At 34.2% G+C, this 17,582-nt stretch overlaps 1 protein-coding gene and 1 long non-coding RNA gene across 2 annotated transcripts in view; one reads left to right on the top strand and one right to left on the bottom strand.

The window, feature by feature from the left end:
* Positions 1-1,183: 1,183 nt before the first annotated feature.
* Positions 1,184-17,582, top strand: part of LOC129448789 (uncharacterized) — a 28,055-nt gene continuing 11,656 nt past the window's right edge. Inside the window, exons 1-2 of the long non-coding RNA XR_008645878.2 lie at positions 1,184-1,355; positions 2,492-2,542. This is a non-coding gene — a long non-coding RNA (uncharacterized lncRNA). The remainder of the gene's footprint in view (positions 1,356-2,491; positions 2,543-17,582) is intronic.
* The window catches only part of ube2e2 (ubiquitin-conjugating enzyme E2E 2), a 38,895-nt gene continuing 30,612 nt past the window's right edge, over positions 9,300-17,582 (bottom strand). The window contains exons 4-6 of the mRNA XM_055211393.2: positions 16,347-16,479; positions 13,450-13,597; positions 9,300-10,102 (exon numbers count right to left, since the gene is read on the bottom strand). Of these exons, the coding sequence (XP_055067368.1) occupies positions 10,005-10,102; positions 13,450-13,597; positions 16,347-16,479 (379 nt within the window). The 3' untranslated portion in view covers positions 9,300-10,004. The remainder of the gene's footprint in view (positions 10,103-13,449; positions 13,598-16,346; positions 16,480-17,582) is intronic.

Below are 17,582 nucleotides of genomic sequence, written 5' to 3'. Positions count from 1 at the left end.
AAACATTTAGCAGATGCTTTTATCCATTAACTTAATTAAAAAAGCATGGATAAAAAAATCTAAAATTCAAGGTCAGTCTATGCCGTTTCAATTCGTTTCGGAATCAGGTTCTTCCACACCAGACTCAGTAACCGAGACATGTCTATATATATATATATCTTGTTTTGTGGAGATGTGCATTGTCATGCTGGCCCTTCCCCAAACTGTTATATACATCATCTCAAATGTCACTGTATAGTGACACATTAAGCTTTGTGTTAACAGCAGTGACAAGAATAGCTAATCCCATATAGACAGTGTTTATATCTGTATATAGAGGAAGAGAGAAAGTCTTAAGATTAAAGGTATGTTGTTGAACGAGAGAAAGGCTGAAGATATATTGTTTAAAAATAACAATTTTCACACCAAAATATCTATATTAATAATACTTTACCATTTAGTATAACTGTAAATGTAAGTATAAAAAAATATTTTGGGCAAAAAAGCTCCGGAAGTTACAGAATGTTACAAAATGACTCATATACAAATGGTTACATAACAGTGGTCGTAGATTTTATTAGTTATTTCCAATGCAGTTACTGGCTTTAATGAAGGACAGATTGTTCCTGTGTCATACTGGAGGAAAACTGGAATGTAAACACTTAAGGGTTGACATTCTCCTAAAGTCAGGATTCGAAGAACTCCAGGACACAATGTACTGTACAGATCCAAGAGATATAAGGTGTGGTTAAATGTGCAAAACTAAAAATAGCCATAAAGGTTAGTAGTTCAGTAGGTCCAATGCATTCAAACCGGTATTAATCTGTTAAATATTACCCAGATATACAGTATCTATACAGTATAGGCTAATGACATGTTAAACATAAACAACACAGATCTTTGCCCTGGATGCTTACAGATGATGGTATCAGTTGTAGAAGCTGGACAGGACAAACTATATAAACAGAGTCATATTTTAATTTTCTTTGCTTTAGTCTGCGATAGAGAGCAGATGGACATCAGCATCTCTCTAATGGAGAGACTTTCATACACATCATTGCGTGTTGCTCATTATTTAAAATCAGTTCTTTAATGACCAAACACTGTTTATTACAAAGAAACTTTCATGTAACAGAAAGTGGATGTTAAAGTTTTTTTTATAGAGCTATTCAACTTGACAAGGAACCTTTTTTAAGAAAATACTGACATCTAGTGGAGAAGCCAGGCTGTACAGGCTCACATGAGTGACGCAACGTCTGTTCTTAGATGTTCTTGTGTTGTTTGAACATGTCGTCACGTGGAAATGTGAACTCGAGGAACAAAACAAAGTGTGCAAACAGAGTCTGATGCCCTTATTGAACCCATTCAGAGATAAGGTTAGGTTCATTTTATAATTGCCTTATTGGGTGATTCTCACGAAAACTTGGTTTTAAAAATGTCAAGCATGAAAATGTAAAAATTGCTTAAATTTACTTTTTTCCCACCAGACATTGAAAAACAAAGTCTGGAGTAAATGGGAACATTAATTTAAAAACTTTTCCTTATCATTTAACACTTTTTGTAACATAATTTAAAAAATTAGTCCTAAAAAATCTCATTACCGCAACAGTCAGAAAACATCAACACTGACATATTTTCAAAATGACATGACAAACCTGAAAGAACATAATTTGGAGATTCTGCACATGCATTTAAAATCAAAGTATTATGCTTCTATTAATTAAATTAACATTTAATAAGCATCTGTTGCGGTAATGATAATCAAAATGTCGTGTAAGCATTCTGACAAGAAAATATTTCAAATTAACTGTAAAAAAATGATCTTACCTGGTAGCCATCTTGAAGTAACTGGTCCATGTGCTTGGTCACTCAAAATCAAACTTTATTAAAATTCTGTATGTGTGCTTAAACTGTTCTCAAAAAGTGTTGCGGAGGATGAGAACATCAGGCATGGACACATCATTTTCCTAATTTTTCTTCATTATTATTATACATGAATATTCAGTAAATATTTTTTCTGTCATCTAAAGTAGTCTAGCAAAACAACCATTTATTTTTTTTCTTAATATTTTTGTGTTAATTTGATTTAATTACAACATAACACATGTTCAAACGCAGCCGGACACATTGCGGTAATGAGAATTTCAGCAGAAAATGAGATAAAATTTCCAATTATAAATTCTTATGTTGAAATCACACATTGTGCAAGGTAGAACACAGTATTGTGTTAATTCTGATGCTTTTTAATGTTACTATATTACACATTTTAAAGCTATAATCATTAGTGCCGTGGTGTTTCAATGGTTTCGTGAGAATCACCCTATTATTTATTAACGTTACATTATTTGGTGTTGTTCACATTCATTTTTATTCTAATGACAAATGAAATATTAAATGCATAAATAAAACATGTTAAGACCATACAAAACATCTGAAATTTGTTTTATTTACCTAAAAATACCTGTAAAAAAATATTATGTCGTCCAAATTAATCATTCTGTTATTTTTCTAGGTTCAGATGCTTTCTGGAAAATCCTCAAATCATGATTATATGAATCATTAGGTAACATCATATTAACTACATTTTAATCTACATTGTCTATAGTCACATAATTTAATAGACTCAGTCATATTTATATTTAGATATAGTGCTGTTTGAAGATTGAAGATTTACCTGTTGTGTTGCACAGAAACATTAACAGTGCATGAGTTTAAAATGACATAAGTAGACAAGAGTTTACATTTTTGGGTAAATGCAACTCACTTCTGAAGCCTCGGGAAAGAAACAGCTTGACATAAATGCTAAATACATGCGTTTATTCTGCAGGATGTGAAATGTTAACGTGTGTGGGGGCAAAGGCTTTGAAAATATCTTTAAAATTATAGTAATGTTGAAAACCTGCTTGTGATAGAGTAAGATGTGATCCTCACCAGTTTAAAGGCTCATACATCTCCAAAATCATGTATTTAATATCCATTTAGTCTAAGAGATGTTATAACTGATATAACTTGTGCTGACTGTGGTAAAAGGTTAAGTGTGTGTAACGCAGACAGGAAACCAAAACCATCATCATACCATTTGATCTAGTAAAATAACTATGAACTCGAAGCAGGAAACAACAACACAGAAATAAAGAAAAAAGACTGTGTGCAAATGTTAAAGAGGTTATAGACCTCAGGTGATTTCCAAAAGTATTTTTATGGCTAATGTTTCAACCATAGATGGGGTATTTAAACTTACTACTGTCAAAACAGATAACCACAGGTTACCTGAGGTGGATTGTAGTATAAAGTGCCGCCAAAAGTCATGTTTATCTATTCTTTAAACATTTGTAGGCCAAGTCTGTGTAATATTTTAAAACAATTCACCACACACTAAAAATGCTGGGTTATTTTTTACCCACACTTTTAAAAAATAAATTCATTTTAATGGTAATAGTCTGTATTTTTTCACAGGCTTTCCCTGTTTTTTATTTTATAAGGAAATGCCTTGTTTGAAAAATACACCTTTTTTTGTAAATAAAAATATTTGGAAGAAGTTACACCGCACTCACGATCACCGAGGTGCCAGACAAACAAGACTGAAAATCTCAAAAAACAAAAAATAAACTGTCTGCACACTTGAATCCTTAAAGCAAATTTAATCACCAAGCTTTGATCATGATCGAAAACTTGGTGATTAAATTTGCTTTAAGGATTCAAGTGTGCAGACAGTTTATTTATTCTTTGTAAATACATTACAATTCAAATTTACGGATATTTAACCTTAATTTGAGATTACATGAATATAATTTTTTAAGGTAAGGTGAACTTTATTTGTACCCGAGGGTAGAATTTGGTTGCAGGTAAAAAGAATGGATTATTTTACAACCCAATTTTACAGTATTTTTACAGATTACATATGTGATTCTGCAGTTTTTGGTTATGTAAAATTACAGAAATCAGTAATTTGTCTTTTCCGTAGAATTAATTATGCATTTTTAAGGTAAATCGTGTTTATACCATAGACTGTAAAAATATGGAAGTGTCCGTGACATCACACTTAGGTTTAAGCCAATAGTTGGCCAATAGCACATCACTCACGAACAGTGTTGGGGGAAGCGCATTACAAGCAACGTGCATTACGTAATAATATTACTTTTCTGAAGTAACGAGTAAAGTAACGCATTACTTTTTAAATATACACATTAATATTTGAGTTACTTTTTAAAAAAAAGTAATGCAAGTTACTTTTTTAGTTAAATTAATTTGATTTAAAAAAATTATGTACTGAATTAAACTAAACGTAGTTACATTATGCACTCTGTGCGTATATGCCTGTGTGGGAACAGTTTGAGTCAGAAACTGAGATGGCAGGCAAGAGCTCACCATTTTTGTAATGAAAGATGCAATTTCTAAATGCAAACCTTTCAGTCATAAAAAACACCTGCAAGGCCTGAAAGAAATCAAGCCTCAGCCAAGAAAAAGTAAAAAGTAACGTAAGCATTACTTTTCATGAAAAGTAACTAAGTAATGCAATTAGTTACTTTTTGGGAGTAACTTAATATTGCAATGCATATGCATCACTTTTAAAAGTAACTTTCCCCAACACTGCTCCTTAATCGAAAATAGGTAAAGAGGCGGGAAGTGTGTGAAGCTGGGGTGGCTGGTTGCTGAAACGGTTTAAGTCCCTTCCGTATTGGCTTCTTCAGAGAGATCGGAAGGTTGCCCCTCTGATTATAAACACACTTAATTTACCTCTTGTTTTGCAAATATTTGGCATTCATTTTCGTAACCCCAACAAAAAATACCATGATGATTCTAAAGGGTCAAACCCAACCCATTGAGTTGAAATTTAACCTATGCTGGGTTGTTTTAACCCATTGTTGTCAAATATGAACATTTTCTGATTTAACTCTTTTCCCGCCATTGACGAGTTAACTCATCAATTAAAGGTGCAGTGTGTAATGTTTAGAGCCCGACCGATTTATCGTTTTGCCTATTTTATCGGCCGATATGAGCATGTAGCAGATATATCTGTATCGGCTTATTAGCCGCAGATATGCGCCGATATGAACTTTTGTTACAGAACACATTAAATGCATTTGAAAGATGTAAGTACTTGTTTGTCCAGCAGAGTGCGCCATACTGGTTGCTAATGGTGACCCAGATCACTCACTGTAGTGACACCAGCCAATCCCCCACCCCCTTCACTTCAGACAGTCTCTTCAGTCTCTCAGTTCAGGTGGCATGGAAGCAGTCACGCAGTGTCTTCTTCACAACATTGTTACACCTGGTATTAAGACGCGCTTTGGTCGATTGGATTATAAATGGACAAGAGAGACGCATTCCCGCTTACATTTGGTGTTTTTAATCCGTCTCTTTGTCGACTTGCGAGTTAAAACGCAAGCGGGAGAAAGACGCGAGACGGAGAAATGACACGTTTAAACTACGCGCAGCCGTGCACTTATATAACACTATATGAGATTACTGCTGCTTGTGTTGTTAGTTAACACGCTCATTTCAGAGCAATTGATTCAATAAGCTCGCGCAACTCTACACCCTTGCTAAATAAAAGAGGCGGAGCGAAGACGCTTTATTTTTATAAAAGTCTAAAGTTTGCACGGAACCCTGGGTTTGTGTTATAAAAACGTTGTGCACAACATTAAACATAGCGTACATTAGTATGTGCTCCGTCAAGCATTGTCTTCGTAACGGTGAGTGGCTAACAAATTTGTGAAGTACACAACTTACTGTAAAGCCAAAATTAATCAATGACTTCATAAGTTTCTCTTTATAACGTTATTCTCGTCAAAACTGCAAATGATGCAAGTTTTTTGTCTTTTGTTCTCTTTGTGTTTTAAAGTTATTTATAATAAGTCAAGTTTACTGTTTAGTGCACTGATATCCAACTAATTTTGGATAATAAAGTTTATTGTTAACTTCTTGCCTATAGTACACATCTTTGTCACATCAATATAAGTGTTGGATCACCACATTTGTGAGTGATCACCACATTTGTGAGTGATCATTGCATTGCATTGTATTTATTCATATACAGTATATTATGTTAAAGTATATAGTGTATTCTATGTACAGTACTGTAGTATAATATACTGTAGTACATACAGAACTATAATATACACATAAAGAATATCGGCCGATATATCGTTATCGGTCTTTTTTTACTCCCTAATATCTGTATCGGCATCGGCCGGAAAAAACGCATATCGGTCGGGCTCTAGTAATATTTAAAAGGATCTCTTGACAGAAATGCAAAATAATATCCAAAACTATATAATCAGGGGTGTATAAAGACCTTTGTGTAATGAACCGTTATGTTTTTATTACCTTAGAATGAGACGTTCTACATACACTGCGGTCCCCTTACGGGAAGTCTCCATTTTGGATCACCATGTTTCTACCGAAGCCGTTAACGGACAAACTCTTTGTTGTCTCGGTCTATGATAGGGCTGCACGATTAATCGTTTTTAAACCGAAATCGCGATGTGAATGGATGCGATTTTCGAATCGCAAGAAATGCGATTATTTCGATTCAAAACTATTAAATATAACAATCATCTAGTACGCAGTTTTTGACAGTTCGCTTCATGCGCATTTTACGTTTGATGCAGTTTAGACCAATAGAGTGCATGAACACTGAGGTGCTGACTACACGTCATCACACCATTTGGAAAACACGAGCGCGAGCAGCAGTTCAACTCCTCAACAAAGTGTACGGCCATATGATTTCCGCGATGCGGAAAACACGGACACAATCGCGAAATGCATACAAATGGAATTAACTGCACAACGCGGAATGTCATGAAGTTGGCAGATTTTGGATTCAGTCATTTTAAAAACGCATTATAACTCATTAACCGGCAAATGAAAGGACAGAAATGCGCGAAAACATTTCCCTTTTGTGTAATGTTGGACTTAAAGAAAGGTGTATATACGTCCGTTTCTCGTCATGCATCGCAAACAATGACAAACGCCTCATCAGACTATAAGCAGGTTTCATTAAAGCCCGGAACACAGCAGACGAAACAGGTACATTATACTTTCTTGCACGCGCACATCTGCACCGCTTTGAATATTTACAGGCATGAGGGTTCATGAAGCGCGCACACAGAGAGCAGTCAGCACACGCGTGATCACTAAACTTAAGTTTTCTTTCTTGTCTAAGTGAACATAAAAAGCTGGATGTTTATCAGTAGGCTATATTGAAGCAGAGCAGTTTTAAAGCTGTCTTGTGTCTTAAAGTGACAGTAACCTGGTGCTTTCTGTGTCAGAAATGTTTATTACACACCAGAAATTTAAATCACTCCTTACTCTTAACTGAACAAGCTTCTGCAGCTCCACATTTAAAATCCTACAGTGAGGACTGTGCAGTCTTTTATTTGTATTTTTTGCTTATGTTAAATCATAGATTCTAATAACTAATATATTTACATTTATTACAGATGCCTGAAAAGTAAAACAAGATGAGTATAGTCTTATGATTAAAAGAAAAACTAAATATTTGCTTGTCAGTTGCATTGTTGTAGTGACAGCCGAAATACATTGGCCTATATGTTATTTTAAATAAAACTTTCACAAAAAAAAATTTTAAATTGTATTTTTTTTAATGTTCTTAGATTAAAAAAAAAGTTTGTCTGCAGAATAGCAAAGTCCTGCAGACAACTTGGTACAATGTTTAAGAGGATTTAAATAAACAGTAGCACAGCATCTTTCTTTGGTGCTATTAAAACCACCACAACAAACCTGGATGTACCTCTTTTATTATATACTAATGAATCGCACTTTAAATCGCGAATCGCAATTTTGATCAGAAAAATCGCAATTAGATTTTTTCTCCGAATCGTGCAGCCCTAGTCTATGACATTTTTTTGGTGGTGGCTACCGTAGCTTCTCTATGTGTTTCAAAACCAAGGGGTGAGCAGTGGAGTAAGCCATTGGTTGCAATTCACAACCTCACCACTAGATGCTGCTAAAATTTACACACTGCACCTTTAAGAGAAAACGCTTCTCTGTCAATGACAAGTTTTTCCGGCAATCTGTAATACCGCTATTATCCACCAGGTGGCTCTTACCCAACTGATAAAACCCAGAAGTATTCCCTTAGGGCAAACAATTCAAACTCTTTGTATGTTTTGATTATCGCTCATGATCTCTATCAAAAGTCATTCACAAAGATGCAATTATCTCAGCTTTTTGTTTAATTTTTTTTTTTTTTTTTTTTTTAAGAAACCTACCCATATTTGAGAGGTAATAAAAAGAGAACAAATGAAGGCACATGAAACCTTTTTTTTTTTGAAAGCAGGGGGTCTATTTATATATTTAAAAAAGAACATTTACTGAAAGGCCTTAAACTTTTGTGAAAATCATAAAAGATGCTGGCAGACAACTTTTTTTAAATGCTAGCGGGGAAAGAGTTAAAGGTGCATTGTGTAACTTTTAGAAGGATTTCATGACAAAAAATGCAATGTAATATACATAACTATATTGTCAGTGGCATAAAACAAGCAAAAAAATCTGCCAATGGGGTAAGCAAAAAAAATCATGAAAATTTTTTCTTAAACACTAAATTCAATAAAAATTCTAGAAAAATTAGCTTACCCCATTGGCAGTTTTTTTTGCTTGTTTTATGCACAAAATCACTTATATTTGATATTTTTGGTCTAAAAACTAGACTTATTTTCTTGGGTCATTTTGCTCACCAAGAAAAAGCATTTTCATTTAAGAATTTTTAGATATTTTTACTGGAAACAAGAAAAAAATACTAACACATTTTTTTCTTGAAAATAATTTTTTGCAGTGTACATAATGAACTGTATTGTTTTTATTACCTTAGAATGAGAGATTTTTATCTCCATACACCGTGGGTCCCCTTACACTGAAGTGGCCGTCATGTTTCTACAGTAGCCCTAAACAGACAAAATGTTTGCAATCTCACCACTAGATGCCGCTAAAATTTACACACACCACCTTTAATTCAACCCAGCGGCTGGGTTTGTCCCTTTAGACCCAAAACTTGGTTAAAAATAACCCAGCATTTTTAGATGCCATAATAATTAAAGGTAAATATGTAAAATGTTGGAGCCAATAGAAAGCAAAACAGCTTTTGTTATTACAAACTGCCAGCGTGACATAATCTGTAACAGCAAAATATAACCGGATTAATCAGTTTGGTTAATAAATCAGTCCAGCTCTACTAGTTATGACTCAGGTGCTATTTGTGTGTGTGTGTGTAAAAGATATTGTGACTGATGTTACACAGCTTTCTTGTCATTAAAACAAGTAAACATGACATAACATAGTGTAAATGATGTACACTGTACAATTCAGCCACAGTGTTTATTTATGTTTTTTCATGAAGCAAGTGCACAACAGTTCATTCTGGCCAGCGGTGGCATGTAGCAATATGTACACATCGTTTTTTTTTCTCCATTAAACTTTAAATTCACAAGCGAGCCTCTTTTAGAGCGGCCGTCGTGACGTTTCAGTTTAAAAAATACATACGAACAAAAGAAGGGTAGGGATGGATTTCGATGGATGCAACTTCTCATCCTATTACATGCACATAACTTCACCGACAAAAGGAGAAACAAAAAGAAATCCACTATACGCCGATGAAACGCAACTCTTTATATGCTGTATTTGTTCCACTTAAAAAGAAAGCATATAGATACATTAAGTTGGTAAAGACAACAACAATAACAACAACAACAACAACAACAACGATGACGACAATAATAAACAATAGTATTCCTTTTCTCCTAAGGTATTTCAAACATTCAGATAATTGGAAAATAAAGTCCCAATCTACTCTTTGTATAAAAAGAAGCTTTCAAGTCAATAAGGAACAAAGGAGAGAGTTTTCGTCACAGAAAGGTTTACGGGAAGTTGGAAGGAAGAGGGGCCAGATGTACGGCGCACTTGGTGAATGTGCTTTTAGCAGACGGGGAGAGGTAGAGAGGCACAGTAGGGCTGGGACCGGGGGTATAGTGTGTGGTGGTGTCGGCCGATGCTTCGAGAGCCGTTTATGTGGCGTATCTCTTCGTCCACTGTTTGGCTATTCTGTCATGTTCCGTTCTGTTGGTCAAGTACTGTGTGGCGATGCTTCCGACCAGAGGATCAGCTGGAAAAACACAGATCGAACACGTCAGATAGCCAGTACAAAACCTAGTCAGTGAAAAACAACCCTAATCTGTGGTGTCCGGCACAGTTCGTTCTACAGGCATACATGACACCTGGAACTTTGTATGCACATTGTGTTCCTGTAGTTTAATTGGTAGAGCATTGCATTAGCAGCACAAAAGGTCGTGGGTTCAATTCACAGGGAACACACACACATAGTGATCAAATGTACACCTTGTTATGCACTTTAGATAAAAGCGTCTGCTAATCGCTAGGGAGGTTTTTCTATTTGCCCTGCTAAACTTTTCACTGATCACACCACCAAAACAAAATAGGACTTTTATTAGTTTTGACCCGTCTAATATTAATAAATAAGGTTATGACACCAACACCACTAAGCTACCTTATATAATTGTTAAATTCAATACGCCTTATTCAGTCCACCGCCATGCTGAATCCAAACCGAGGATGTAAGGGATAGACATCCAGAGCATATGCTTTTTAAAGGCGGGGGATGCTATTTTATGCATTCTGACTTATTAACACAGTCCTAAAGTTGTAAACCTCATGCTGAACATATGCAGAGTGTCAAAAAAGCAGTTGAGCTTGTGACGGAGTATTTCTGGACCAAACTCACACCTCCTTTTTCCTACAAGTTTTGGAATTTTTTTTTTCGAACAGGGGTATCCGTTAAGACTGATTGACCCCATATTCCTTTTATGGACCTTTACCCCCGGAAAAGCACGCCTACCCTGCACGTCAAGTGAGAGCGAGAACGTGCATTAGCATTGCTCTGTCCAGTAGAAGTCACCGGTATCACTGCACAGCACGCGATAACTTTGTTTTATCAAAATGGTTCGAAAAAAGAAGTGTGTTTTAGGATGCAAGGAGAAGAAAACTTCATTTAGCTCTCCCTGACTTAAGACAACAGTGGATGCAGTTTGTTTTTCCCGGACAGCAAGTAATTGCGAATGAGTTTGTTTTTTCCTGGATGCATTTCAGAGAGGACTGCTTTACAAACAAGGCTCAGTTTGATGCCAGATTTGCCACTTGTTTACAACTGATGGATCGGTTACAATTTTAAAAGACCCCGTTTAGGAATTGCAACCAAAGGCGTAATTAAATCAAAATCTCACATGTTTTGTTTGCAATCAGCGGATACATGAATGTAATGTAAACAACACAAAACAACAGCAAAAATTTGCTGGCTCAGTTGGCATTGTAATGCACTCACGACATTTACACCTTTTAAACGGCAAATGCAGAATTTTTTTATATTAAAATAGCGGATAAACAAACAAGGATAAATTACCAGATAGAGACGTCCTGCTGTAATCGTTGCTGATGTTGATCAATTATATAGTGCAACAACATAATATTTTATGACTAAGTTTACATCTCCAGTTCGTATAGATCAGGGGTGCCCAAACTTTGTCCTACCAAGGGCAAAAAAAAACCTTACTGAGGGCGTGGGCCGAAAGTAAATGTTGCGGTGTTATATTAAAATTGTCCCGATTCTGTTAATTTATAATTTTCTAATATTTAAAAAATAAATAAGCAAAGATTATTCTGTTTATGCATAACTAATACAGTTTTATTTTCAAAGGTGAGGTCTTTTTTAAATTTTCTTATGTCTGTTTGCCACTGCCTTGACCTTTACATTAAAGCTAAAACACGGGCAAATTATAACTATTTGTGGTGGTATAGTATTGGCCTGCTAAATGCAGTGCACTGCAAAAAAATGACTTTCTTACTTAGTATGTTTGTCTTGTTTTCAGTAAAAATATCTACAAATTTTTAAATTAAGATGTATTATCTTGATGAGCAAGAAAAATAAGTCTAGTTTTTAGACAAAAAAAATATAAACTTTAAAGTAAATTAGTGCTTAAAACAAGCAAAAAAATCTGCCAATGAAATAAGAAAACTGTTCTTGAATTAATTATGAAAAAAGTAAACTTATTTTTCTTATTCCATTGGCAGATTTTTTATGCTTGTTTTAAGCACTAATTTACATAAAGTTTATATTTTTTGTCTAAACTAGACTTATTTTCCTACGTCATTTTGCTCATCAAGAAAATAAATCTTAATTTAAGAATGTTTAGATATTTTTACTGAAAACAAGACAAACATACTAAGTAAGATAGTCATTTTTGCAGTGCACTTGCCACACTGCAAAAAATGACTTTCTTACTTAGGTCATTTTGCTCACCAAGAAAAAGCATCCCAATCCAAGAATTTCTAGATATCCCTACTGAAAACAAGACAAAAATACTAAGTAAATAAGTCTAGTTTTAAGACAAATAATATACAATTTAAGTATATTGTCCTTAAATTGTCCTTAAAACAAGCAAAATTATCTGCCAATGGGGTGAGAAAAAAAATTGTGAAATAAGATTTCTTTTTTCTAAAACACTTAATTCAAGTAAAATTTTCTCACCCCCATTGGCCGATATTTTTGCTTGTTTTAAGCACAAATTCATTTAAATTGTATATTTTTCGTCTAAAAACAAGTATTATTTTCTTAGGTCATTTTGCTCATCAAGAAAATACATCTTGATTTAAGAATTTTTAGATATTTCTTGTGAAAACAAGACAAAAATACTAAGTAAAAAAGTCATATTTTGCAGTGCACCGACCATTGCACTGCAAAAAAAAGATTTTCAAGAAAAAAAAATCTTAGTATTTTTGTCTTGTTTTCAGTAAAAATATCTAAAAATTCTTAAATGAAGATGCTTTTTCTTTGAGCAAAACCCAAGAAAATTTGTCTAGTTTTTAGAGCAAAATTATCAAATTTAAGTGATTTTGTGCATAAAACAAAAATTTGCCAATGGGGTAAGGAAATTTCTTTTCTTGAATTTAGTGTTTAAGAAAAATGTAAAAAATTGTGTTCCTCAAAGCATCTTAATTTAAGAATTTTTAGATACTGAAAACAAGACAAAAATACTAAGAGGGCACACTTATTGTTAAGTCCTGCTTAATGCATAAATGTAAATGCGAACATAAAACGACTTACTGTATAGTGCATTACAAGGTATGCATTTGTTTTTTATAAGTGCATATACCCTGGGTCTAAACCCCTTGCGCTGCTAACGCAATGCTCTGAGCCCCAGAAGCACGGTTTACGCTATACATATAGTATATACATACTATACTATATACAAAACAACACGTTTGGGATTTCCTCACATAAAGTAATTCTCAGTACAGAAGACTTTATGCACAACTGCTTTAAAAGAAATTATCCATAAAACAAAATCATGCCTATGGCTTTGGAACAGATAGTGACGATTATTATTTTTAGGTGAACAATTTGCAAAGATAATCAATTCATAATCGATGAGATCTTACCTGGGTTACAGTCTGTAAGTAGAGAACAGATGGACAGCAGGACCTTTGAGATGGTGAGCGCTGGACTCCAGTTGTCCTTCAGGATGTCCAGACAGATCACTCCCTGACTGTTAATGTTACAGTGATAGATCCTCGTTCGAAACGTGACCTAGAAAATGCAAACCAAAGTCACTGGAACGCTAATAGGAATGAGAATCCTGTACATAAACGGCACATTTTCTTGAAATTTATCATTGAGACTTAAATGAACTGAATTAGCTATTTATGCTTATAAAGCCGGACCATAAAAAATTCCCAGGTATTTCATCATACTTGGCATGTTTAAGTCTGTATTGCATCGGTGTAGACTAGTTTGCATCCTCTACAGCCTAACTAAGTCAAATTACAGTCCCATTCAAAATAATTTTGTGGATTTGTTTAATAGTTTGAATAATTTATTTGGTGATCTGGTACACAGCACACAGTTCAAATAAACAGCATTATATGCAGGCACAATTTCTTTCCAATTTTCAATACCTTTAGCTAATATGTCGTCACACCGATATAAACACCAAAGTGTGCCTTAAAATGCAAGAAGCTCTGAATAAACTACAGTAAGAAGACGACATTGATACGTTTGGTGTATGTGAGACATCTGTGAGAGTTCTGGCCTTCAGGGTGAACCTTTAATGGACCTTGACATTCCCTGCCTGAGATGTATGACAGTTTAATTGCTAGCAGAATGACTTCTTCTATCCGCTTTACCTACAAACCCACATGAGCTGAAAGAACAAAAGCGTCTATGACAACGTGGCCCGTCTGAAAATGAACATCTTATTTTACATGGGGGCGAAAGGCAAAGATAAAAGGGTCGGAGAGAGAACTGCGGAGGAAACTGTCCCTTTAGGCACAGACATCAAGAGGCTTTATGAACAATCTCTCTGAAATCCAACACTGTGAATTTAAACAAAACATAACATCAGCTGAACACCACAAACATGCAATCTTTCATTTCCAAAAAAACCCAGACATCAGCGCTCTCAAGCTGGTGCTCAGTCAGGTGTAAACTTCTTTAAGTACAGATAGACTAATGTTTTAAGTTGCACCAATGCATTAAATTAAGTAGTGGTAACAGATCACCCTAAGTGACCCGTGCTGGCAAAATGAGTCGAAATGAGCATCGTCTATTTTCATCTAGGTTTTCATAAATATAAGTACATTAAGCCCTCGTCTAGTGATCCCAAGTGTACCGTCCTAAATGCTTAATCTATCACAAAGATGAATGCATCCACATGTGCTTTGAAAACATGCAGGAATTAGAAAATAGAGACCTGAATTATGTTAAAAGAGTTTTTAAGAGCAATAAGACATGAAAACAATCTTCCTCGCTCTGACTGACAGATCCAAGGCATGGATAGCATGAGTGTGCGACCCTGACATATACACATTAACAGAGAATTACAATTTTAAAAATATATGTTTTGAGAAGAATTCACAAAGATATAATCTGTTATGTCTTCAGTGAATGTTTGGTTAACTGTTGGGGAAAAATATTTGATGTGTAACATTATATGAGATCCTTGCATTACAGTAGATCTTAAAGCTGTCTGTCTCAATGTCAATCAAACAATAAAAGATAGAAAAAATTAACATATATTTTCCCTATAGATACTGTTTTTGACTGTGTGTGTGCTAAATCTATTAGTTTTACCGGTGATTTTAAGGTATGGATGCTGTGATTTTGTTTTTAAAATTTTAAAAATTCAAAAAATCTCGATTTTTTTTTTCTCAAAACTGACTTTGCTGACTATCAAATTCAAACAGGTGTTATCTCTGCCATTTTTGTCAGATTCCAACAAATCATACATCGCTCTGAGTTTTTTTTAATAGAGAATGACAAAATATAAAATAATAATTAATTTTTGAAAATTTACTCATCTCGACTCATTTTGCCAGCATGGGTAACGTATGATTTTTTTGAAATGTAGGGACGGAAATAAAGTATTATTCTGGTTTTCATCTATCATTTTAAAGGAGCATTAAAAAAATTGGCTTGATCATGGTGTAAATTAAAATATTTGGATTAAAAACACTCAAATAAAAATTTATTTTGAAGAAACTATGACAGAAAAATGAACACATACTTTAATGAATTAAATGTTTTTAACAGAAACCTCTAACAGGAAAAGCTGCGGGATGAAGTGAAACTAAAGGGTTAATAAACACAAACTGATGCGCTTTCTATATGATGCACTTTACATAATATTATCTGTTGGTTTTTTAATCATGCATGTTAACGTTACTGATGTCATACACCGGTCTGCGTAGCTTAACATAACTTCAAACACGTGACGCACCCAGTCTTTACTACCACATGTGCTTGTAATGCTCACCAGACATCCAAATGCCGCTATAACAAATAAATAAATAAACCCACATGATAATTGTTTTCGTGTTCGAGAACCTGAGCAATCACTAGGTAGTCGTCCAGTTTATGTTTGTAGTTATATGCATTTCAAGCAAACTAAAGCAAAACTCTCCCTCATGTTTAATATATCAACCTAGATCCGCTGGACCGATGTGTTTATAGGGCACCTTTGAAGGCACCACTGCTTTGACATGTGTAGCCTTCTGCAACAACCCTACACAAATGCAATTGAGTACAATGTTTAAATGTATGTATGCATGTAAAAATGCATGTTTTTTACAGTCATTAACTGTGTTAAATAATCAGGATTAGGATTTTTCACATAATAGAGCAGCCCTACCTTAAATCATACAAATTATTTCTATTGTACCATTTAATCACCAAAGCTTAAGTAATATCAAAGAACGATCATGTCAACAGCAGTAAAACATTTTGATCCTTAAAAAGGAGGTCTCATATATGACACAAAAGCTCAAATGACTTCTCTTACCTTGGGAGGTTTAAACGGGTAGTCAGGTGTAAACGCTATGTCAAGGAAAAAGACCCCTCCTTCATACACAGAGCCCGGCGGTCCTAAAATAGTTGACCTCCATTCATAGATGTTGTCTCCTTTGGGACCGGCGCTGTTGTTGAAACAAAAAGAAAAAGACATTTGAGAAGAGGACCAAGGTTGGAACAGCCATTTCAGGAAGATGAATAATCATTAATTCATGAGTGAGACACACTTGTGTCATTGAGTATCTAGCAGACTAAACCAACAGGATTTTATAATTATATTATATTATTGATGTCTAATGGTGTGCGGATACAACACTGACATCACAGTAAGCTAACAGCAAACCCCTAAATTAAATCAGACAAGTGACGACCTGAACACAATTATTTATAAAAGCATTTAATCTCTTGTGTATTTAACATAAACAACATTATCCTCTAAAAATTGAACTACACCACTACACTGAGGTCAGCCCATCACATAGCCATTCACACACATTATTTACATACAAATAAATATCCTTTTTTAGTGAAGTCAAATCACATTTATTTATATAGCGATTTTAAACAATGTTTTGTTGCTACAAAGCAGCATTACAAAGAATAGGGAAATTATTAAATGTAGGATATAGCATATATAATAGAATATATGTGACCATGGACCACTATATATATTTTTTAATGAGATTTGCAGTCAATAAGATTTTCATTGATGTATGGTTTGTTATGATAGGACAATATTTGACCAAGATACAACTATTTAAAAATCAGGAATCTGAGGGTGCAAAAAATGTAAAAACTGAGACATGAAACATGATCTTTACTTAATATCCTAATGATTTCTGCATTAAAAAAAATCGATAATTTTGACCCATACATTGCATTGTTGGCTATTGCTACGATTATACCTGTGCTACTTATGACTGGTTTTCTGGTCCAGGGTCACATATATTATTATTGCAAATTTTATTTTCCTCACAAATAGATTATGATCTATTAAAATGGCATTTACGTTTTTTATTAACTATGAAACATGTAGTAAATTGATAAACAGCTGTCATATTAAACACTTTACAAGAAAAAAAAAACATTTGTAAAGAGCAAAAGTTTGACATAACATAAGACATTTAAATAATACGAACAGCTGTGTAAAATAGAGAAATTAAAGCAACATCATTAAGTGAATTGTAGTATTTAATATTGAAATAAGAAATGCATTTCTCCATGTAAC

This window comes from Misgurnus anguillicaudatus, chromosome 10 (genome assembly GCF_027580225.2).
Source record: "Misgurnus anguillicaudatus chromosome 10, ASM2758022v2, whole genome shotgun sequence".
Classification (NCBI taxonomy): domain Eukaryota; kingdom Metazoa; phylum Chordata; class Actinopteri; order Cypriniformes; family Cobitidae; genus Misgurnus; species Misgurnus anguillicaudatus.
The sequence above is the reverse complement of the archived record's forward strand: the minus strand, read 5'-3'. Positions and strand labels throughout refer to the sequence as shown.